At 53.9% G+C, this 24,305-nt stretch overlaps 1 protein-coding gene across 1 annotated transcript; it reads right to left on the bottom strand.

The window, feature by feature from the left end:
- Positions 1 to 23,120, bottom strand: SAMM50 (SAMM50 sorting and assembly machinery component). The gene is made up of 15 exons (XM_036761699.1): positions 22,898 to 23,120; positions 16,871 to 16,981; positions 16,044 to 16,145; positions 15,594 to 15,681; positions 13,515 to 13,621; positions 11,475 to 11,605; positions 11,296 to 11,383; positions 9,361 to 9,489; positions 8,808 to 8,879; positions 8,232 to 8,318; positions 7,753 to 7,823; positions 6,720 to 6,787; positions 5,320 to 5,466; positions 4,355 to 4,496; positions 1 to 214 (listed from the first exon to the last, which is right to left on the bottom strand). The coding sequence occupies exons 1-15, from the start codon at positions 22,916 to 22,918 to the stop codon at positions 169 to 171; spliced, it is 1,410 nt and encodes a 469-aa protein (XP_036617594.1). The 5' UTR covers positions 22,919 to 23,120; the 3' UTR covers positions 1 to 168.
- Positions 23,121 to 24,305: the final 1,185 nt, after the last annotated feature.

The raw sequence follows: 24,305 nt of genomic DNA, 5'->3' as shown, positions 1-24,305 counted from the left end.
TAACTGGAGGAGGATAATTTTTTAAAATTTATTAATGTAGTTTCCTGTAAAGTTTGCAGTTAAATAATCACACAAAGATTGAGGCTGTAAGAAAAGAGTGGATAGCAGTGAGTGATTTATTCCAAAGCTTTTGTGGGTGGCTGTACAGGATCAGGTCCTTCTTCAAAATTACAGAAATCTTATCCCAGCTCCAAACTGAACACCATCACATATCCTGAAATGAAAAACACACACGTCAGACCTGAGGCATCAGCACAAAAAGGCTACAACCACGTTATCTCAGCATTCCTAACCATGAGCCTCTGCTCAGGAAACACGCCAACAGAAAGCGTAAGAGACAACAGAATTCTACAGATCTGGAAGTTGTTTTAACAGTAACACAAGGGGCTTCAAACAGAATCTGCAGCTTCAAGGTGATCTCCAAACCATCTGTACTTTACAAAGCCCTACAATCCAGTGCACAGAGTGGCTCTGTTATCTGGGGAAAGTGTCCATCAGACGCTATTTTAGGGAAAAGGCAGTGCGGGCAGCCAATGAGGAGATCTGGATTCTGGCCTTGGTGTGACTGCCAAGGTGACCATCAGGTGACCAGCTGAGCTCCAATGAGGAGATCGGGATTCCGGCCTCAGCATGACTGCTGAGGTGACCATCAAGTGACCAGCTGTGCTCCAAAGATCCTCTCCCTGAGAATCTTGCCTCGTAGGTCAGTGGAAAACGGAGGCTGTCTGCCAGGAGCTCTCTCTTCTCCCCATCTCCTCATCTCCCATTGGTTGGATGCAATCCACAACTATCTCCTCCTCCACCCCTCTATGACCTAAAGAGGTGGCCTTTCCCCCTGCCAAGGCTATCTTTTCAAGCAATCTCATTCCACTCCATGTCCTCCAGCAGAAGGCCCCTTCTCCCCACCCACACTGGCAGCTTCCTACTGCTGACAAATAACCATCGCAGTTCTCCCCCATCCCCACCAGCTACCACTCCATCTCTCTCTTCCCTTTGTGGCTAGACTCCTCGAGAAGGCCTTCTACAGTCTGGCTTCTGATCTCATCATTCCACTGAACCTGCTCTCTACAAAGTAACGAATACTCTCTTCATGGACAGATCCAACGATCTTTCCTTCCTCCTCCTCCTTGACCTCTCTGCAGCCTCTGAAGCTGCAGCCACCCTCCTATCCCGGTCCCCATGATTGCTTGCTCCCGGTTCTCCTCCTACTTGGCTGACTGCTCCTCAGCAGTCCCGGCTGGATCTTCCCCCAGGTCGTGGAGCATCCCCCAAGGCTCCACTCTCTTCTTCCTCCTTCTGTACTAGCTTGCTCCTGGTGATCTCTTCAGCTCCCATTAATTCAATTATCATCTCTGCGAATGTTTCTCAGATCTATTTGTCCAGCCCTCACCTCTCTCCGGACATCCCGTCTTGCGTCTTCAATGGCCTTTCAGACATCTCCATCTGGAAGGCCTACAGACATCTTAAACTCAACGTGTCCAGAACTGTCCTCGTGATCTTTCCCCCAAAGTGCCCCCCACTCCTACCTTTCCTATCATCGTAAAGGGCAACACCACTTCCCAGGCCCCTGGTTGACCAAACCAGCAGTCATCCTGGCCTCCTCACTCTGGCTGACCCCCAGATCTACTACGGAGCCAAGGTCTGTCAATTTCACCTGAACACACTCCTTCCTCTCCTCTGACTCTGCCCCCGCCTGGTGCAGGCCCCTCATCACCTCTCACCTGGGCTACTGCCAGGGCTGCAGGGTCTGCCTGCCCCAAGCCTCCTGCCACTCCAGTCCACTCTCCATTCAGCCACCGCAGTGATCTTCCTAACATGCAGGTCCGACTATGTCAGCCCCCTCCAACGTGGTAATATCTGTCCGGTGCCCACTATGCGCACGCCTTCTGCTAAGCACCTTACGAGGATAACTTATTTGACCCTCACAACGAACCTGGAGGCAGGTGTTACCGTTATCCCTATTTTACAGTTGAGGAAACTAAGGCAGACAGAGGTTAAAGTGACGCTAGTAAGTGTCTGAAGCTGGGTCTCCTTGACCCAGGCCTGGAGCTCTGTCAACTCCAAGGGCTCCTGATCACCTCCAGGATCAAACATAAAACGCTCTGTTTGGCACGCAAAGTCCTTTGTGGCCCGGCCCCATGCGGCCGTCCTAGTCTTCCGACACGGTACGCCCCCCCGGCCCACGTCTTCTGTGACCCAGTGACGTCGCCCCCCTGCTTTTCCCCGAACAGGACCTGCCACCTCCCAGCTCTGGGCATTTTCACGAGCTGTCCTCAGGGCCTAGAATTCTCTCACTCATCTCTACCCCCTGCCTGCCTTCAAGCCCCCAACTAGGGTCCCACCTTCTGCAAAGAGCCCTTCCTCATCATGCTGGTGCCTTCCCTCTGAGGCAAGCCCCAATGTGTCCTGGCTCTAGCTCGTTTATACACAGCCTGTCTCCCCCTTTACACTGGGAGCTCTCTGAGAGCACATGCTATCTTGCACCTTTCTTCAGAGCCCCAGGATTTAGCACAGTGTCTGGCATACAGTAGGGGCTTAATAAAAACTAGCAGACTTGGCCTGATTAACTCTAAGCCCCTTGGTTTCTTAGATTTGAAGTTTCCTCATCCATGCAGGCAATGGCATTTCTCTCTAACTCCCAGGGCTTGTCAGGCAATCCAAAAATAAGTCACCATTTATGAGGGGGGCTTGAAGGACCTCTTTTGGGTCCCAACACCTCATGGTGCAGATACCTTCTGCAGGAGTGCCTGAAAATGGTAAAGGACTCCACAAAATGGCAGCAGAGCATTCTCCCTGCCCTGACCCCCTCAGACTTGGGTGTGGGTTTGGCCTCAAGGTTTAAAAGCATTTCCATCTTAATAACAGAAGTCCAAACAATACACTTGGAGGGAGAGGGGGAGCTCCTTTGGCCCCCAATCCTGTCAGAGCCTTTAAAGCTGGTCTTCCTTCACAGCCTCCCCAGCTCAGGGCAGATGTGCCGGCAGCCAGGGCCTCGCAAGGGGCAGAAGGGCAGAGGAGCAGCCCATGAGCACCAAGGCAAGCTCTGAAAAGTCAAAGCAGAAACTAGGTTTCCTATCAAAGGTGAACCACGCTGCGAGCAGCACACTCTCTAGGATGTGCCTTTAATGTCACTGGTGACAGAGGGCAAGATGGAAAGCAATTTAAAGAGCCATTCGGCACCAGCATCATCAGATGAAAAGGAGATCCAGGGCAGCTCACCACACAGCACCTCGAGCCAGGCATCGGGATCCAGAGAAGGCTGACCCCAAGTGGCCTCGAGGAAAACTGCAAAGCAGCCACTCAACAGGAAAATAGAGACGTCAGTCAGCCAATCGGCTTGGAGCGCAGGGACCCAAAGAACAGATCAAATCCGTTCTAATTTCACACTGAATCATGGCCAAGTGACCTGCCCAAGGTCAAACAAGGTTGCTGTTGCTGTCTTCCTCCCTTTTTCTCCCCCTCCCCCCTTCTCTCTTCCTTGCTGTCTTCTCCCTTTCCCCTCTTCCTTTCTCTCCCCCCCTTCCCCCCCTCCCTCTCTCTCTCTCCCTCCCTTCCAAGTCCCCCTCCCCCCCTCTCTGTCTCTCTCTCATCCCCAGTGAACCATACAAATGGAAATAACCGGAGAGTTGGCTGATCTAAAAATTACACTTCCTCAGAACCCACCATGTCCCCTGCACTCCTTCCTCAAGGTTTGCTGAATGCTCGTTGACTGAATCTACCTAATGATGTTTCACTGGGGTTAACTCATGAGCCCTCTTTCAGGGGCTACACCCACCACCTTAGCATGAACCTCACAGACAAAACAGGAGGAGGGAAGCCGAACGGCTCTGAGCGGCCACTAGTGAGACCAGCAAACCCACACGGCCCGTATTCGGGCTCTGGAGTCTTTAGCACAAGCCTCCAGTGCCAACCTCTCAGAGAGGCTCTGAGAGCTGCCACTCTCCTCATCTTAACGTGGAAGCTGCCCTAGGACCTCAGCAGATCCGGCCCCTTCTGTGAGCTACAGGGCTGCACGTGCAGGGAGCTTGGTAGTAAAACCTGAAGGACCGAGCTGTGCCCGCTGACATGTGCTGGGAGAGGAGAATGAACACACCTCAAACTGAGGTCACACGTGCATCTCCTTGGAACCATTCGTGTTTGAAATGCATTTGCACTGATCAGAGGAATTAGCCAAGCATAGTAAATTATTTTAAGCATCGGGCCCAGTTCAGGGGCCTGGCCCTGCTGGCTGACCTCCCGAGTGGGAGCGACGCTCATCACCTGCTGGTCCCACAGCCCGGCTCCCAGAGGCGCCGCTGAAATGATTCATGCTTTGTGCACCACCGCACAGGCCCTCCTGGGGAGGCCAGCCTACCTGTCGCCCCTCTGCACACCCATGGGGATGCAGTAATTCAGCTCCAGGCGAGCAATGTTGCCCAGTCTGAGGACGATTCCAGCACCATAAGACCAGCGGATACATTCAGCTAGCTTACGAAGATGAGCTTTTGGACCTTCCCCTGAAAACAGGAAAGAATCTGTTACCCAGGACAGACGGGAGAACAGGAAGGTGGGCCGAGATCGGGCCCAGCCTTACACACCAAGAAGCTGTGAGACCCCTTGCCTCAGTTTCCTCATCTGTAAGCGTCTACCTGCCAGGGCTGCTGGGGATCCAATGGGGTATTTGTGAAGGGACACAGGAAGCCCTAAGGCTGGTTATTACTCTTCCTATCATTTACAGTAATAATACTGCACTGGCTGCCAACCAAACACCCCCATTCCTGCTTCCAGCCCAGACCCACGGCCATTGGCGAAGGGAGAAATCACCGGGGAGAAGGAGCCCACCTTCTCATGACTCCCAGCAACGAATGCCAACCAACTGCCACGCAGGGGCAGGCAAAACACCCGAGTAGCTGGGCCCCTGAGAGTCAGATGGGTGGCATGGGCTGGGCCCACCGTGCCCCCATCTCCCCTCAGCCCCAGACACTGGGCCTGAGAGCCCTGAGAACAGTGACATTCAATAAGGAAGAGCACGAGAGAAGATCTGCTTTGGGGCTGCCCCCCTTTTCTGCAGTGTCTCCCCCTTACAATGGGAGCCCCCAAGAGCAGGGGCCACCTGATCTGACTTTTCTACTGCATCCTCAGCGCTTGGCCCTGTGCTTGGCACACAGTCAGTGCCTCATAAATGCTCCTTCCCTCCCTCTGTTTTCCTTCTCTCCCTCCTTCTCTCTCCTTCCTTCCTTCCCTGTCTGCAAAGACCTTACAATTTAATAGGGGAGAAAAGGAAAGTACAGAAATGACCCCATGACATGCAGCAAATTCTCCCAGAAAGTTTGACTTTACCATAGTTTAGGTTGCAAAGGTTTCCTGCGTTGAGGAAGAAATGGGTCCGGAAGAGATCCCCAAAGCCACCCTGGCCGGGTCGGAAGGGCAGTGGTGTATAGAGGTGCAGGCCGCCGGCCCAGTAGGCTTCTCCTCCCAGGTAGTCACCTAGATCAGGGCACGCACAGAGGATGACAAATGTTGGGGAGCGAGCAGACCCTGGGCTGGGGTCCCATGCCCTCACCTCAGAGAAGAAGAGCCTCCTGGGGCCACAGCCTGGAGTTGGGCCAGACTTTGTTCATCCTCCCTTGCAGTCTGGAGCCAGCTGGCCACACCCTGACCACCTCCACATCTCTCTCTGACTGATTCTGAAAGGAGAAGAGCTCTCCCTTCCCGTAACCTCCACCCATCACTTCCTGCCACGTCTCTGAAAACCCCAGGATTCCAAGTCCACAGGGGAGCAGAAGGGCTTCTTATCAAAGAGAAGGACAGCCAGGGACCCCCCTCCCAGACAGGAGCCCTGACCCCTGACCGTGGGGGCCTCTACACTGAGTGCCTGGGTCACCTGAACAAGGCTGGGCTGGTGCAAGTCAATGAGAAAATGCACATGGCCTGGATTGAGAGGAATGCCAGGGGGAGAGAGAGAAAGAGAGGGGGAAGGAAGGAGAGGAAGAGCAAAGGAGGGAGAGAGGGAAAGAATGAAGGAAGGAGAGACAGAAGAAGAGAGAAAGAGGGAGGGAAGGAGGGAGAAAGAAGGCAGGAAAGAGTGTGTGTGCGTGTGTGTGTGCACGCATTTTGGCCTGGGCTGTGTCTGCTGAGGAAGTCCCCTGTGCTGAGGCAAACAATGGCTTTTTGGCCATTTGGAGCCCCAGGGCTGCCTCACTAGCTCACGGTCACGCAGGCCAGACGTCTCTGGGCGGAACACAACCCGTGACCAGGGTTCATCACTGACCACTTAGTGGACTGTACCAAGCATCCCTCAGTGCCGGTGGTCACTGGACCACCGCCATCACCAGTGACCCAAAGAGCACCAGAGAGACACAGGGTCGGTGTCAGCAGGTGACCATGAGTCATGTGTCACCGACAATGGTGTGCATCTTTCAAGATGCCAAACCTGGATGGGTGGGGCTCTCAGGGCGCCCTTGGGGGTGGACAGGCCCTCCCTGGATGAGAAGGTGTGGGGGCCAGCATGGCCACCAACATGGGAGTCTAGGCCAAGGGGAAACGGGGAAGGCAAAGACTCAGACCCAGAACTATGGTCACTTCCTTGTCTCTCCAAGTGCTAAAGAAGAACATGGGGAGGACTCCCCGTCACTTCCCAAATAAGATCCAGTCTGGACACAACACCGAGCCACCAAATGTGGGACAAAGGAGGGGAGAGGCCACGATGGCCCCAAGCGGGCAGGAAGGCCCAGACTCACCTTCACTCTGGGGTCCAATGCTGTACATGCTGAAGCCCCGGACGCTTGTGGGACCACCGAGATAGAACCTGAAATGATAAGGACACCGACACTCAGCCGCTCAGTGAAGCATGGGAGCCTCACGACCCCAGTCAACCAGAGGACACAAGAGCATCCTGACGTGGAGCAGCTCAGAAGCAGGAGGGCCTGGGTTCAGATCCTGTCTCTGACCTCAATGCCTGCATGGCCCGGACAAGTCACCGGGAACAGCAAAGAAGGGGCACCCTGGACTAGAGCACAGATGCAGGGAATCCTGATGACATCACTGGGTGAGTCCCTGCCCAAGGGTCCACAACTGAACCATCACATGCACTCCCAGCACAGCAGGCCTTGGGTAGAACAGGAAGTGAGCTCTCTGCCCATTCACATGCTGGGTATGGGAGGCTGAGCCTGGAGTGTGGGGAAGGAGCACGGTCCTGCTGAGGCCGAGGCTCCCTGGGGCCTTGCCTGCTCTGCCCCCATGTCCCATCTCTCGGCACTCTCCCCGAAGCCAAGCCCCACATGCCTCACATCCCCCAAGCACGAGCAGCGTCTCTCAGCACCAGCCTGGATTCCTGGAGCCTGCTGTGGGTGACCTGTCCAAAGCCCTGCCCCACTGTGGACCTCGGCTCCTCACCCCCCAACAGCAATGAGCACAGCTCTGCATCCAGGGGACTAGCCACATGAGACACTGCCACGTTCTGAACCCTGACAGACTCAAAGTGAGGCTCCACATGACAATCACAACCATCCTTAAAGAGCCCCAAAGAGCCCCACAAGATCTTATGAAAAGAATCATCAATCTGCCATTACAATGACCAGGCATGGCCCTGGAAGGGAGAGGAGGAAACCAAGGCAGAGAGAAGTTAGTGACTTGTGCAAGGTCAGCCAGGCAGCAAGGGTCCAAAGCAGGTGAGAGCCCAGCTTCTCGGACCACCTGCTTCCCTAGCCTCGGAGCTTGGCTCCCCCTGAAGGGACAGCGATGTACAGATCCAGATGACAGTGACAGACTCACCTATCGGCGATGCTTGACGGCTTCTCCCCAATCGGCACCAACATCCCGCCCCAGAGGGAGGCCGACAAAACCTAGAGAGAGAGAGAGAGAGAGAGAGAGAGAGAGAGAGAGAGAGAGAGAGAGAGATGCATGAGAGCGGCTCCTTCAACCCTCTCTGCATCAGCCCGGTCACCGTGGCCTCCTTCCAGACAAGGACTCAGACAAAAAAGGAAACACACACACACACACACACATGCATCTCAGCTTAGGGCGAGCCCCCACTTTCTTGGAGCATGAGAGGTAACAACGGAAGGTGCATTTGGGGCTCAGGCACAATGACGAAGAGAAGCAGGTTTAACTGAGACAATGGGAGCCCAGAAGCACCTTCAGCCTCAGTTAAAAGAAACTGAAATAAACCAACTTCTGCGTTTTCACACAAGGATCTGCCAACCCTTGGGAGGCTCCAGAGATGGGCCCTTCTGAGGACAACCAACACTCACCGTGTCCAGGAGGAACTGCTGATTCAGCTGAAGCTCAAAGTCTTCTTTCAGGAAGCTCACATCCCCGCCCGTGTAGCCGGCCAGCTCCTGGTTCACAAAAGAGAGCAAAGAAGAGCCCACACTGGTCAGGCGAGCTGGGAGGCAAGCGGGGTCTGGAAAAGCATTCCTGCCATGGGTGCCGAATCTTGGGCCCCCTAAGTAAGAGAGGCTTCTACACTCTCAGAAAAGCCTAGAACTTGTGGATGGAAGGATGCACCAGGGGAGTGAAGTCACCTTATGGGAGTACTTGAGAAATGTGCTTGTGACCACGCAGACTGTCCGCCAAGCCAATGGTCAGCAGTAACTAAAACTTCCATCCCATCCAATCCGAGCTCAATGCTCCCCCCTTCCATAGCAGACAGGACTCCCTGCTCCAGAGCCACATTAAGAGCAGGCCCCAAGTCCAGTCTAATGTGTTTGAAAAGAACAAAATAAAATGCAATGTGGCATTTTAGAAATGCTTTCATTTGGCCACTCTCCTGCCAACCCCCTGGGAGAACCCCCCCAGGCCATGAAACATTGGTGAAGTGGTATTACCTGGTTCACTTTCAACAGAGCGCCCTTCCTCGGCAAGATGGAGGAGTTCCGAGAATCAATGACCATCGCGTGCTGAAAGAAATGGGAATGAGGCCTGTGGGGACTGCCCAGCTGCCCAGGAGCACCTCCTTAGGCGGGTCCCCCTTGTGGCTTCCTGGCTGCAGCAGGAAATACCACCAAGCTGGGGTCGGGAACCAGTGGTCATCCTCCCTGCCCTTCTCAGACCCCCTCCTCCTCCAGGCCTTCCAACCCCTTCCTATCCCTCCCTGCTCGGCATGGGCGACGTCAGCCTTGGTGCCCGGGGGCGCCCGAGCCCACACACATCCTCCTGCCTTCTCTCGGACCAGCCAGGCATTGGGGATGGCCCCAGGGCATGGGCAATCAGAGCCCCCAACCCACTTTTTCCTCCCCCAAAACTAACCCAGGGCTCAAGGTATATCACATTCCTATGCTCCTGGAGAAGGTCCAGGAAAAAAGAGCAAAGGAAAGGGAGCCTCGAGGGCGCACGGCCACTGCCAGGAGCCTCTGTCCCCCAGAAAAGAAGCATCCGTACCGAGAGAGATGATTTGAGAGAGTGTCCACTCTCCTTTCGAACAGCAAATGACGCTGTCCTCGCAAGACAGCCCAGCTCTCGCCACACGGCCTCCCACTTCAGGGTGTGGCTCGTCTTCCATATGGGGAACTACAGAGAAGAAAAGACCCCATGGGAGCTCAACCCGTGAGCAGAGCCGTGTGCGCTAAGGGCAGGGGGCTCAGCAAACATCACGCATCCCGTTGAGCACATGGATAAGGGCAGCAAAGGTCACTCCCAGGCTGGGGGGCCATGGAGACAATCACTGTGAGGGACCAGAAAACTTCCCACTTTACAGGTGAGGAAACTGAGGCCCAGAGACTCGTGTGAAGTCACACAGTAGCAGAGCTAGACTCAAGCACGGCTAACCTAGTCTAGGCCCCATCCACCCGCCACACCCTTGTCTGCCCTGTGAGTGGGCCAGTGCCCCCAGGAGGTGTGCCAGCCTCACACACACGTGTGCACACACACACATACTCACATAAACATACATGCTCACATACACACGCATGCAATTACAACTTAACCATACTCAAAAGCACTCATGCACACACGCATGCACCCGTAGATGCTCACTTTTACCACACACGCATATATGTACACTTACATGCTCACATACAATGTATACTATTACACCTTAACCATACCCACACTCGTACACACTCACATACACACACTCTTACCACACACTTGCCTGCACAAACACACTCACACATATACATACCCACACACACAGTCATACACTCGCTCACACAGGATGACAGGAAGCACAATGGGGCTCCAGAGGAATCTCTACACCTCCTTTTAGGAGCCCGAGTTTTCTCACCAGCAGCTCAGGGCTGCTGTGCACAGAACATAGCCTAGAATGAGGAAGACTCCTCCTCCCGTGTTCAAATCGGGCCTCAGACACTGCCTGCATGACCTTGGGCAAGTCATTTAACCACTGCCTGCCTCAGGCTCCCCAAGTGTGAAATGGGAGAGGTGGCTGTGGGAATGACCTGAGAAAATTGTAAGGCACTTAGAGCAGTGCCTGTCACATAGTAGGCCTTCTCTAGCTGCCTGTTCCCTTCTCTTTCCTTCCCTACCTAAAAAACGAGAGGCTCACCAAAGGTAAGACATTTGAAAACGGGACCAAGGTCTGCACAAAGCCATCTGATGCTGTGTCCTGATCTAACCTGCCTGGAGCTTCACAGCCATCAGTGAGCCCGGTGCCCAACATGCACTTGTGTGCTGAGCATGTGTGTGCCTCCTACAGGCCCATCCAGACAGCCTGGGCTTCATCCCTAACCTCGGACTGCACAGGCCTGGCAGCTGGGATCAGGGGGGTCAGGGGACAAGTGAGCAGCCTGAGGAGGAGAGGCCAGACAGGGCAAGCTGAGCTCAATGAATCTCCAATTAAATGAAGGTCACCAGGACCAGCAGCAAAGCTGGACTTGGACCCAGGCTGGAGGGGGGGCCCTCCCCTGAGCATGGCCCTCTCCGCCCCTCTAGACTCTTCTATCAAAAGAGAGAAGAGGGGCAAGAGAAGGTTTTCCAAGGACAGAGCAAGCTGAATTCAGCCAGTGGGCCAGGGGCAAGAGGAGCAGGTAGATGGGGGATTCAAGGTAAAGGCAAAGGGCGGATACTTGGAGGGGCCCCAGGCCCCGGGGTCAGCAGAATTCCCTACCCCCCCACCCCAAAGTGTTCCTGAGCCACCTCCATGAGACCCTGAAGCTTCAAGGGCCAAACATGCAGAGCGGGACCAAGAGGTGGAGAGAGCCCAGGCTGTGGAGCCATGGACAGCACTGATCAGTGTGGCCTGCTCACCACCCTCAGGCGGCCAGCCATGGGCACAGGACATCAACCAGGTGCCATGCTCTTCCCTCCCTGTCCACCCTGGCACCCTCTTCACGTAACTGTCCCTGAGGCACTACTCACGCTGTACTCGGCGGACACACCTCTGTCTGTCTCACGAAGGGAGCTCCATGGGAACTGGCCAGTGACTTTATACAGGTTCAAAGAGAAGCTAGAAGAGGAGGGGGTGGTGGGCAGAGCTGGTGAGCCTTGCAATCAAGACCAACCCCCACTATGGGCCCTAATGGGGCAGCTGGACTTACTTCCTGTCAAAGTTTCCAGGCTGTGGCTTGAAGAAGGAGAGGCCATAAGAAGTTTCCTTTGTTCCATAGGAGAACTGAAAAGTCACCTTCTCGGCACGGCCAAAGATATTGGGGAGTTTGAGGCCAAGGACCTAGGGCAGGGAGAGAAGCACACATGGCTCAGACCTGCCCAAAGGATCCTGAGAGCTGCTCAGGAGGGTCCTGTCTCAGCGGCCCTCCCTGCCCCGTGTAAACACAGGGAGCAGGCCTTGGGCCCTGCGAAATTCTGGGTGACCCCAGCGCCCTAACACTCTCCTGACTTCACTCAGGCCAAGCTCAGCAAAAGGGGATTCACTGTCAACTGGCCAGAACTGGCATGGCCACCAAGCAGAGATGCCGGAGATGCTGGCGGAGGCCAAGACATCCATGGGACCTGTGCTCAGCAGAACTTCCATCGGCCTCCTGGGAAAGCCCGAGCCAAGAGCACTCACGGAACAATTCATTAACTCACTGCCAGGAGGGGCAGGCCTGCATGATCCCTCTAGTTTCAGCCCGAACCCAAAGACTTGAGGGAGTGGGGCCCCTGCCTCTCCCATGAAGCAAGAGGGCCAGACCAGACACCTCTAGGGGGTCTTTCCCACATTCCACAGTTCTTCTTAAAGCATGAGCCCAAGCCCAGCCCCACATCTCCAGCGACCACCCGAAGCCCCCCAGTTCAATCTCTATATTAGGGCTTTGTTATTTGGCTTCAAAGATTATGAATTCACAAGCCAGTGAAAAATCACATTTTAAAGACAAAAGTCCAATCATTTTTTGGCTAAGAGTCTTTGGGGATCATCCGTCCCCTCCAGTAAAGCAGAAAATCCAGAATATATTGGATCAGTCTATCAGAGCTAGAGAGCAGAACAATACTCTTCTGTCCTTAAAACCCAAGTTCACAAACACTCCTCCACACGCATCCATTCAAAAGTCCTAGAAACAGGGGTATGGAACAAGATGCACATCCTTAGACTCAGCCAACACATGGATGTGGTTGGCTGGACTGTGTCACTGACGGAGACATCCAAAGGGAAGAGAAAAGGCAAAGAACATCCACGAAACCGCTAGACTCACACACACCTAGAGAAAAAAGTCCCGAGGCAGATGGCGACAAGCCGAACAGTGAGGGAGCTAATTGGCTGACTTTGTTACCCATGGAGGGACAAAAGGAGAGGTGCTTTAAGAGTAAGGGAGCTACAGTCTCACGGCCATCCTCTTTGTCTGTTCTTTGTACTTACTGAGGTCTGCCAAGTCAGAACACGGAGATGAAAATCTCTGATAAAATAACCCCACTCTGGTTGAGTGTCAGAGCAGGCCCAGAGGGCAAAGGATGAAGCGAGTTCTTGCCCCTGCCTCTCACAGAGAAGGGGGACCACAGAGCTGGAAGCCGCATCCCTGTTGTCAAACACTGACCCACAGGCTGTCATTCTGGACAGTGTGTCTGACAGGGGAAGGGTGAGCTCGGCAAAGGGCAGTGATGTGATAGGCTGAAGGCTCTGTAAAGCCCACGCAAATCCAACTCCAGAGGCAGAAGTTCTATTTAAATGGGGAGCTCGGTACCAGAAAGCCCTGGACTTTGGGGGCAGGGGTAGGGAGTGGGGGGCAGGCAAAGGAGAATTCTTTTGTTGTTTTGCTAACACAGAAGGTGACTCTGGGTGGGGGGGCACAGCATCCAAAGAAGAGAAGCAGGTGGTCCTAGGATCCCAGGTCTTGGAGCTGATGAACCTTGGCCCAAGCCTGGACAGCCGGCTGGCAGAGACGCTGCCCCAGGAGGGGCTGGGGGAGTTTTGCTAGTGCCTCCCCTGACTGTGAGCCACACCTGCCCTCACATCTGCCCTCATCTAGACCTGGACAGGAAGGACGAGGCCCCTTCTCTAAGGCCTTTCTCTGCCCAGACATTCTACGATTTCATTCTGTTCAGCAGGACCAAAGGAAAGTCCGTGAAATGAGGAAACCAGAACTCCTTCCACCAGGTTTTTGGCCAAGCCCGAGGGTCAGGAAGGAGAAAAGAAACAAGCATACCATGCTGCCTTCGTTGTTCCCCACCATGGTGTTGTAGCTGCCTGTCAACCGCCTCAGTTCAGTGACTTCAAAGGTGACATCCAAGCCATTAGGGAGGGCGTCGTCACCTACACAAGGAACAAACAGGCCACTGAAGACCAGGAAGGACGACCGACATTGGTTCTTGGGTCACACAATGAAAAGCAAAAAGGAGATGGGAACAAAAATTACTTGTCCCCTCACTCACGTACAAAACACAGGAAAAGTCCAAAGGTGGACGTGCCCACTCAGAGCATGCACCTTCACATGGAGGAAAGCATCTTATTTTCTGCATGTAGTTACCTAAAAAACTGTTCTGAGCCTGCAAACACTGGGCAGCTGGTGGCACAGTGCATAGTGCCCTAAGCCCGGAGTCAGGAAGACCCTGGAGAACAAGGGGAATACTAATCGCTATACTGTAAAGGACAACGACTTTGGAAGCCTTGGGCGCTCTGACCAATACAGTGACCAGCTGCCACCCTGGCCAACCAAGGAGGCGGCTGCGAGTGCAGAAGAGGCTGGCCTATGCGACACAACCCTTTCCTTTGGATGACTGTGCTGATTGGTTACTGGGGAGGGAAGGCTTTCATTTGGGGGGGCGGGGGCAGGGGCACCATGACGGTGATATTTGTAAAGAAAATAAAGGAAAGCAGACAGTCAATGAAATGTGTAAGAGAGCAGAAGGAAGCACAGAAGGGGACACCCCAGCAGGGCAATGCGGGCACTACCACTCGGCACTTTAAGTCATGGCTCCCAGGCCCTGCCTCTCTTCCTCACCCTTAATATATGGGACACTTCCCCACTTACTTGCCCACTCAGGTCTGTCCTGCAGAAGGTGGCTGAGGCCAACTGTGTGAGCCTCCTAAGGGCAGCTCTTGAGGAAGAGGACAGCTCATGGGGGGCAGACTGGGGCTGACATCATAAAGCGTCAGCAGCCCCCAACCCCATCCAGCTGCCTCGAGAGTTGCAAAGGCTGCTGGGATTAGGATGCTCAGGTGGTGGCTCGAGTGGTCAAGGATGCTATGGAGGGGACTCTAGCACGGAGAGGGAGAGGAGCCTTGAAAGTCACCTCAACTGTGGGATTCCCTCATCCCAAGTGACCTGTCACCTGCGGCCTGCCCTTCTAACCCAGGAAAAGTGAGCTCGAGAAGGGAGCAGCAGGGAAGAAGGGACAGAAATAGGGAGAGATACCAAGATGGAGGGAAAGGAACATTAGCTAGCATTGATGTAGAGTTTTAGGGTCTGCAAAGCGTGTGTGTGTACATGTACATATTCATAGGGGTATGTGTATGTATAAATAAAATTTCATTTGGGCCTCACAAAAACCCTGGGGGGTCAGTGCTGTTATTATCCTCATCTTATAAATAAGGAAACTGAGGCAGAGAGGGTTATACAGCTAATGAGGTCTAAGGCACCACAGTGCCCACCACAAACATCAGCTCTGCCCTTGTCAACAGATCCCAAACCTGCAGCCACAAGAGGCCTCCAAGGCCCAGCTGGACCCAGGTACCCCTTTCCCCATGCAGAACTGAGCCAATGCATCCCTAATGTTTGCCACTCAAGACAAAGAGAAGAAACACTGCCATTGTTCGAGCCCCAGACCATAGTGACCCCATAGAGGGCGTATAATGAGCCCCCACACCATCTTGTTTCACTGTTCTACATTTTAGCAGGTTGGTATCATCCCCATTTGATGGACAAGAGAATGGAAGCCCAGAATGGCTGAGGGATTTGCCCACAGTCCTGAAGGAGTTAAGAGCAGAGCTAGATGAGGACCGCTCTAGGTCTTCCCACTCTGGGTCCAGGGCTCTCTGCATCACACCCCAGCCTCTCACGGATTGAGGTACCCCTCAGAAGGCGGGGTGGAGCATGGGAGAAGGGGCACTGCTTTGTGAGCTCAGAGCAGTCAGACAGTCTGTGCTGAGGACCCCCCAATCATGGCACCTTCTCCTCTTTCACCTGAATGGGCAGTGTGTTCAAGAACTCCAGTGTCTGCAGGGACCTGACTAGCTGAAAGACACCCAGCTGACCACACCTGAGGCTGGCCCGGGCCACACGTACCTTGGCACGTGTCAATAAGAACATCAACCTGCCTAAAGATGCCGAGGCGGAGCAGCTTCTCACGGGCTTCGTGAGCCTTCCTCATCACCTGCCAAAGGAGCAAAGGTCACCTTGGAATTTACTGAGGAGGGGGCGAGGATTAAAAATGCAATAGCAAATTACTTTTAAAGCAAAAACAGAGACAATGCCTATTTCCATACCAAGACCCCGTGATACACAGATGATTTTAATATCTTAGACGGTAACCAGGCGGTCTGTGGAACACCAGGGTGCAAGCCCAAGTCTGGCTGGGGGGCTCTCGCCAACCCTCATATCATCACTGGGGCTCTTTTCTCCTCCATAAAATGGAGGCAGATTTGCCTGCTCACCTCATAGGCTGGTCACAAGAACTGATAACAGATTTCAAGTGCTTTTGCAAACCATAAGGCTGATGATGAAGACAATACTCACGTCAATGAGATTTTTAGCCCTAAAGACGTCTCCAATTTCATACATGATGATGTCATCTTTGGTCCTGCCCAGGCCATCGAAATGGACGTGTTGGACCACCACCTAAGCAGAGAGAAGGGAGTGGTCAGTCCTTCAGCCAACATTTAGTAAATGCTTCCAGTGCCCCAGGCCCCAGGTGATGTCACCAAGACCCAGATCATAGACTCACACTCACATCTCAAGGATCTGGTAGGAGCAGGAAATTCACCAGTTTGGTTTTCCTCCCCTAGTCTCTAACCTCCTGTGTATTCATTTCAATTCTGGCTTCCCAGTGCCAAATTTCAGTTGGAGACACTCTTCAAAACCAACCAACCAACCCCCAGCTTGGGACAACTTGAAAACAGCAGCTCTGAGCTCAAAGCCCAAAGGCTTCCAGCTTCATTCCCTTCTCTGCCCGCCTTTCCCTCTTCATATGCCCTAGTCTACACTGGCAATTACTCTCTTCATGTAACTCTGTCCAATAACCCCGGGCATGGCCCAAAAGACTCCACAGATCTTTCTCTTTCCACAAATAACATTTCATTTGAGATTCTCTGCCTTTCTCCTTGACAGACCATTTCCTGCTGACCTCAATCCCAACAATGAACCTTTTGTCTAACAAGAAAACCAGGGTGTGGTCTTGTGTGCCTCCCTTCCCCCCTCTGGGCCTCAGTTTCCCCAGTGTTCACACCTTTAAGGACTGAGGTGAGGAGAGCCCTTTGGGATGGGCAGCACTAAACACAAGGTGGATCAGCTGCTCCCAAGTCTGCTCGGGGTTGGGGGGCGGGGCACTCTGGGGAGACACTCACGTCTTTGTTTTCCAGGACCTCCTGCTTGATTTCGGGTTCGACCTCCACAAATTCAGCTTCATCTCCCAAACCTCCAAAGTCAGGCCCGCTGACAGGAAGAGGCTCCAAGCTCTGAAAGGGAAAAACATCACAGCTAGGGGCAGATCTGACCAAAAGCAGCCAACAAGGACGCACCTCCGCTGCCCAAGGCCCCAGTGCTGGGCCCAACACCGGCAGTCGGTGATGGGGGCCCAGCTGGGAGGAGGATGTTCGGGGGAAGGATCACAGGTGCCTCCCACCCCAACCTAAGCTGGCCCCACAGCCATAACACAGGGGTGGTGAATTTAATAACACGCGCAATGATTCTTTTTTTTATTTTCAAAACCAAATTAGTTTTATTAGCCTTAATTAGCAAAAATCAGAATAAACTATAACTAAATGGCACAGTGGTAATTTTAAAAAATCCCTGAATAGCTGATTTCCAAAAGTTTGGGAACTGGCAGTCTAGATTAATGAAGGTAAAGACACATATACAGAGCCCTCTAAAAATCAAGGAATCACGTGAATTACATAAAGGCTAGGCTGGTTTTCTATATATTTATAACCCAAATTATCACACAATCATATTTGGGTTGGATGCCATTCTGACTCTCCAGATCTCACGGTCACAGCTCAGTAAGGGGTGATCATGCCAAACTGTACATGTAGGTATAAAAGTAAACGGAGGAGGCAATTTCTTATATTTTTAAAAAAATCCTCCAAGTTTTCATGTCTTTGTGTTTGGGAAGAATGACTGGGGTAAGATGGGCATTCGCGGGTGGTCTGAATTTTCTTTCCCTCTGTATGCACCCATTTTCTGACTGATGGGCAGTGATTCTCAGGCACGAGCAGAGAACAGGAGGAGGAGGAGGGTGAGGAAAGGAGGGGGAATGGGGAGTGAGGATGCCTTTGTGGCCGCCCCAACGCCCACTGGGGGACCTTTGGCCCAGACTGTCTAGTGCGGCCCATCTCTTGCTTCATCTACAAAGAGGGAAATCCCACATCCTCCTGTCATCTCCTCCCCAACATCACGGTCCTGCCTGTTCCGATCCAAGCTCTGCCAGCTCTGGGAAAACCTTCTTGTCCTTCTCAAGATGCCCCCATCACCACCCTGGTCAGGCGGGCAGTGGGCCCTGACCATGTACCTGCCATGTGCCAGACATCGGGGGCACACAGAAAGGCAAACGCAAACCCCAACACTGGCCGTGCTGTCTGGGAGCTCACAGCCTACTGGAGGAGACACATGCCAACAACCACGTACAAACCAGACTGACCCAGGACAAGCCGGGGCATCTCAGGGGAAGGGACCAGCTTACTCAGCAGGACTGGGAAAGGCTTCCTGTAGAAAGTAGGATTTTAGCCAGGAGACGGAGATGGAGGGCCCAGGATGGGGGGGGGGGGGGCAGCCAGTGAAGAGGTCAGGAGCCAGTGTGGCGGCTGCGGCACAGCCGGAAGGCCCGGGTCAGTGGCCTGCAAAGCGCTTGCTCAGGGTGAGTATGGTGCAAGAAGAGATGCAAGGCAGGAATGGGGTGCCGATTATGGTCTCCCTCCAGCGCACCTCCCACACCTCTCCCTCCATCCCTGCTGCAGCTGTGACCATCCCTCCCACCTCACACCTCAATCACATCCCCAAGACATTTTCCTACCAGCCCCCTAGATGCCAGGCCCAGAAACCATGCCCTGGACAAATCCTTCAAGGCCAGCCCCAGGCTCCAGCCAGGCTTCTCACTTGTTCCCCTTTCTGTTCTGGACCCACAAGCACATCGACTCTGTCACTGCTCCTGCACAGGGCACATCAACCTACTTTTATGAAAAGGGAAACCCTTCCAGGAGCCTCTACTTGGTTACTATGTGGTGCTCCTCCCCTGCCATTAGAAAGTAAGTTTCTTAAGGCAGAACCGTCTTCACTTTACCATGTTTGGCACACATGTGGTTAGTAGTTAACAAATGCTTTTCCATTCATTCTTTTCCCTCTCCCCTAGCTGGAACCTTCCCTTGTGACACACAGCATTAAGCAGAAGCTATCATCACAGTGAAGGGGTAAGAAAGTCTGCTGAATACTCTGCCCTGGAAGCCGCCTCAGACCCCATTCTGGGTACCTCTGATGCTTCTCCCAAGGGTGGGGCAGCCTGTGCTCCTAAGTCCCTTCCCTCCTGACAGCTGCAGCCCTGTGGGAGGCCTGGGGGAGTCACTTCCACTCCAGGCAGAACTGCAGGGTCCTCCAAATGTGAAAACAGGGAGAATGTTGGCATTTCCTCCTGGGGACCAATCTAAACGCCCCACCCCCATGCAGACTTTGGAGAGCTAAATCCCCATCAGCTCTCAGCCTGCAGGCCCAGGGACTCACTGACTCGTCCAGCTGGCGGCAGAGCCTGGACACGAGTCATAGGACTCAATGGGAGAAGAGGCTTCAGAGGTCATGTGGGCCATCAGCCCCATCTTACAGGTGAGCTAACTGGAGCCTCGAGGAGCCACTGGTGACTCGCCAGGCTCCCCGCCTCCCAGCTCGGCCCCCTTGCCTAAACATCGTGTTCATCTGCACACAGGGAGTGCACAAAGTACTTTACAGGCATTACCTCAAAACCTCCATTGGGAGGAAGAGGAAAACACTGGAAACTGAGGCTCGGAAGGTCACAGAGCAGGTACCTAATAAGCTGGCTCACTGGGCTTGCCTGGGAGCCCAGCTTTATCAATGCCCCACCCTCTCTGGGCTCCAGCTCCCTCCTCCACAAATCGCCAGGGTTAGTCAGTGACCTGCTAAGCCCCTACTAGCTGTTACCTAATCCCAGTGCAATGTGTGCAGGGGGACCTCTGGCCAGGCTGGGAGCCTTCGCTGGACATGCAGCTGGCAACACACTAGTCACCAGTGACCCGGGCTGACCCTCCCCGGTCATTGCTGTGTGTCCCAGGGCACTGCACATGGCAGGAATGAGTCGTGCCCTGCCACCCCTCTATCTCCCTCCCCCGCCGGCCCTGATGGCTAGAAAGCCCCACCTCCAAGCAAACACCAGGCGCCTGTCAGTGCCTGGGCACCCTCGGGTGGGGCAGACCCTTCTCCTGGAGCCTGGACCAGAGGAGCTTCCAGGTCCTCTCCAGGCCTCAAACCTCGTCCTCCTAACACCGGCTACTGCTCATGCCCAGCCGGCTGTTTCTAGGACATCCCAAGGTGACCCTTGACATTCGCGTCCATGAGAGGCCAACCGGGCACGAGGGATGTCGTGCTGACAATCAGGAAGAACAGGCTCACCTCAGACACCTGTGCAAGGCACCGCCCTTTTCTGGGACTTGGCCTCCTCACTCATAAAATGAGAAGCCAGCATTTATAGAGTGCCAGGCCGAAGTCTGAGCTCAGTCTTGAGCTCAAACGTAGCCTCAGATGCTCCCTAGCTGTGTGACCCTGGCCAAGTCACTTCACCCTGTTTGCTTTAATCCACTGGCGAAGGAAGGGGCACACCACTGCGGGAAACTTGCCAAGAAAATCTCATGGACAGTATGGTCCATGGGGGTCACAAGGAGCCGGGCACGACTGAACAACCAGAGCTCTCCAATATGACTGATCCTCCCAGTGACCCCGAGGGGTGCTGTTATTTATCACTATGGTACGCGTGAGGAGACTGAAGCAGGGGTCTCTCAGCTAGTGAGTGTCTGAGTTTGGATCTGAACTCGGGTCTCCCCGTCTCTACTCCCCTATACACGACCTGGCTGCCTCCACCCCCTGACACGAGCTTGTTTTATAATGAGCTGCCTTCCTGCGGAGTGAAGCTGAGCTCCCTCTTTGGGCCTCAGTTTCCCCAATGGTAAAAGAAAGGCATTGGGTTCGATGAACTCTGAGGTCTCTTCCTGCCTGCTCTAAGCTGGCGCCGCACTGTAGAGAGCTTTCAAATGCAGGCTAAGGAGAAGAAACTCCTAAGTGGTAGGCGCCAGAGAGTCCTTGGGAAGTGTGTGGGGCAGAGTGGTGAGGTGTGAGGAAGGTGGAAGTTTGTTAGCAGTGTGAAGAGTGGCATGAAGACTCTCCCATCTGGTTCCCACCTACCTCTGCAGTCACTTCTACCTCTTTCACTCCAAGCACCGCCAGGATGGGCTTTTCCTTGTCTTAATGTTTAGTGTTAGAGTGGCACCTGGGGTCTTGAGCAGCTAAGTGACTTGCCCAGGGTTACATTGTTAGTATGTGTCAAAGGCAGGACTAGAACCCCAAGTCTTCCTGACTTAGAGGTCAGTTCTTTGTCTACTACCCCAGATGGCTCTCAGTTATTCTGATACCATGTATATTAAAAAAAAAAACAACTTCTAATATGATTATTGCTCAGGAAACCTCTGGGCTATTGGGTGGGTATATAAAACTATATTCAAAAAAACAGAAGATTCAGACTGTGAAATCTTGAAATCGCCAGAGAAAATTAAGTTTGTAACCTTTCAACATGAAATTTTAAATCCTAGTCTTTTTATAAAGAGAATCTCTGTTGATTTCAGCCAACATGGTAACCAAAAAAATGGGTCCCTTATACCCCGAAGAAGAATATTGATAAATGACCCCATAGTACATTTTGCCTCTGCCACTCATTTTGGCATATAATTGTATCTTGTTCTACCGCTACATATATACATACATACATATGTGTGTATATATATATACACACACACACACGTATACATTCTATATCTATATGTACATATATATACACACACACACACATATATGTACATCTTTCATATCTGTATGCTGTATGTCCTTAAAGAGCGTGTTACTTCCTCAGGGGCTCAGCAGCGTTCTTTACAATTCCTCACACTCAGCAGGCACAGGACACCTAGGGCAGTTTCCCAAACAGATCCCCAGAGGGTTGGGTCCACAATCAAAAGTCACGGGTGTGAGTGCCACTGTGTCCTTCACACAAGGATCAGTCCCCTCACCTGTAAAAATGAAAAGCTTGGACTCTACCACACTGAATCTTCCTTTCGGCACTGAAAACCTCACCTCCCCAGCATTAGTGTGCGTGTGTGCGCCATCCAGTGATTTTTCAATCGGGTCTGACTCTTCATGACCCCGTCTGGGGTTTTCTTGGCAGGGATACTGGAGTGGTTTGTCATTTCCTGTTCCAGCTCATTTTACAGATGAGGAAACTGAGGCACACGGGGTCACCCAGCTAGTGAGTGTCTGAGTCTGGATCTGACCTCAGGAAGATGAGTGCTCTGCGCACGTGGCCACCTCGCTGCCCATCTATGACTAAGTATGTTTCTGTATCTAGACATGTATCAGTAAATACAAAGAAGTACAGACAAATACCCACATCTTCCTACACACGTCTGTAGGTGTACCCAGGGAGATCTGCTGACTCTATGTTTATACGCGTAAACACGGTCACGTAACCGCATCGCTGGATGACATACGGGCTTGCTCCCCTATGACCCTGCGCCTCAAACGGCCTCGTCAATAGAATACGGAGCCTGGATCGATCAACTACCAACCACTCGGTCCACCCTGATTGACTCAGAGGCCAGGTGGATTGGCTGTCTCTGAGGGCGGCTCCTCGCCCTTGTTCTGGCATCCGCCGACAGCGAGCAGAGAGAGCCGGCCTCAGTTTCCCCGATGGGACCAGCGCCTTCAAACGCCCCCAACCCTTTAATTTGCACAAATAGGAATATTCGCATAAATCATCTCCCACAAGTTAAAACACGCCCACGTGGTGTGCGCAGACACACAAGACACACCCTAAGACTAACGGGCTTCCGCGTCCAGTTGAGTCACTGCTGGGGGGGAGGGGCGGCCCTGGCAAACCTCAGTTTCCCTGCCTGCAAAACCAACTTTAATGTCCCCAACTTTAACGAGGATCGTGAGAACGCCGGCAACTGTGATAAGAACGCGTTTTTCCCGCGTTAATGCGTGTTGACGCCTCTCGGCCTCCGAAGGCCTCGGTTTCCCCTCCGGCTAATCTGAGGCTCCAGGGTCCCGCCCTCGCCCTCCCCCTCCCTTGTCCCCTCCCCCTCCCCCGCCCCCGCGCGGCCCCGCCTTACCCGCGCGTGCACGGTGCCCATGGCGCCTCCCGGGGAAGGGCGCGGGCGGCCCCGCGGTGCACGGAGGAGGCCCGGGGGGCTGCGGGTGGCGGCGGGCACACGGGGCTGCTCCTCGGCTGCGGCCTCAGCTCAGAGCGGCGCGCGCAGCCCCGGCTCAGGCGCGCTGGTGGCGGCCATGATACTAACTCTAGCCCCGCCCCCGACGCTAGCGCCGCCTGCTCCCATTGGCCCATGCCGCCGTGCCCCGGAAGTGCTCGCGCAAGCCCGAGATATACGCGTGCGCAAGGCTCCGGAAGCGGGAGGGGGGGCTGGCGCGGTGGCCGACGGGAGGAGGCCGAAGGGCGACGGGCGAAGGGCGACAGGGAGGCGGAGGTCGAGTTTAAGTTAGGGCGGGGCGGGTGTAAGAGGGCGGGGCCTGGGCGGGGCAGCCTCTACCGTGAGGCTCCTCTTGCTGCACTTGGACTGGCGAGGAGGAAACTGTGGCCAAGGAAGCCCACGGTTTACAGAGGGGGAGACTGAGGCACCGCGAGGGCATGTGACTTAGGATCCCACATCTAGCCCACCCCATCTTTTTTTGAAGAGTCACGTGGCTTCGGAGGTGCGAGCCTACTCTGGGGAGGGGGAGGGGGAGGGGAGGAGTAGTAGGTGGCTGAAATTTGAACTCAGCTCTCCGGACTCCCGTGTTCAGAGCTCTAGGGTTGAGTAGGCCCTGGGTCCTAGTGATGAACAATAATAGCCAGCGCTTCATGGAGCTCGGATTTGCACTCAGGGCTTAAGGATTCCAAGCCCTGTGATCCATCCCCGGCACCCCTAGCTGCCCCTAGGCAGAGGGGGTCAAGTGACTTGCCCAGGGTCACACAACTAGTGTCTGAGTCTGAATTTGCACTCAGGGCTTCCAGACTCCAAGCCTTGTGCTGCATCCCCAGGCGCCAGCTTCACTTGAGGGGAGTCCTTTGCCCCCCCCCCCCCCCCCCCCCCTCCCTTCCCCTGGCTGGTTCCTCTCATCCCAGGACTTGTCTCTTGACCGATCCAGGAGAGCCTCGGGACCTCATTCTTCCTGTCCTCAGTTTCCTCACTTGTAAACAGAAGTCTCTTCGGATTGCCTGCTACTTCAATGAGAAAGCAGAAGAGAGAGCCGCTCCTGTCCTGGGCAGCTCCAGCCTGGGCCTGAGGCAGAGTCTGGGGGTGAGGAAAAGGCACGAGTGTGCTCCTGCTGGTTCCAGCGGTCACCGACCCTTCCTCCTTGCCTTGAAAACGCATCTCAGCCCCTCAGCATTGGTGTGAGCTGTGACCAGTCGTCGGGCTTGGACTTATGAAACTGCAGACTATCCTCTAGCTAGCATCCAAGACCTGCCCTTATCACGTCATCCATTTGAATTCCAAGGCAAATGACAAGAGGACCTGGGGT

The sequence above is a fragment of the Trichosurus vulpecula genome, chromosome 5 (genome assembly GCF_011100635.1).
Source record: "Trichosurus vulpecula isolate mTriVul1 chromosome 5, mTriVul1.pri, whole genome shotgun sequence".
In the NCBI taxonomy this organism is placed as follows: domain Eukaryota; kingdom Metazoa; phylum Chordata; class Mammalia; order Diprotodontia; family Phalangeridae; genus Trichosurus; species Trichosurus vulpecula.
The sequence above is the reverse complement of the archived record's forward strand: the minus strand, read 5'-3'. Positions and strand labels throughout refer to the sequence as shown.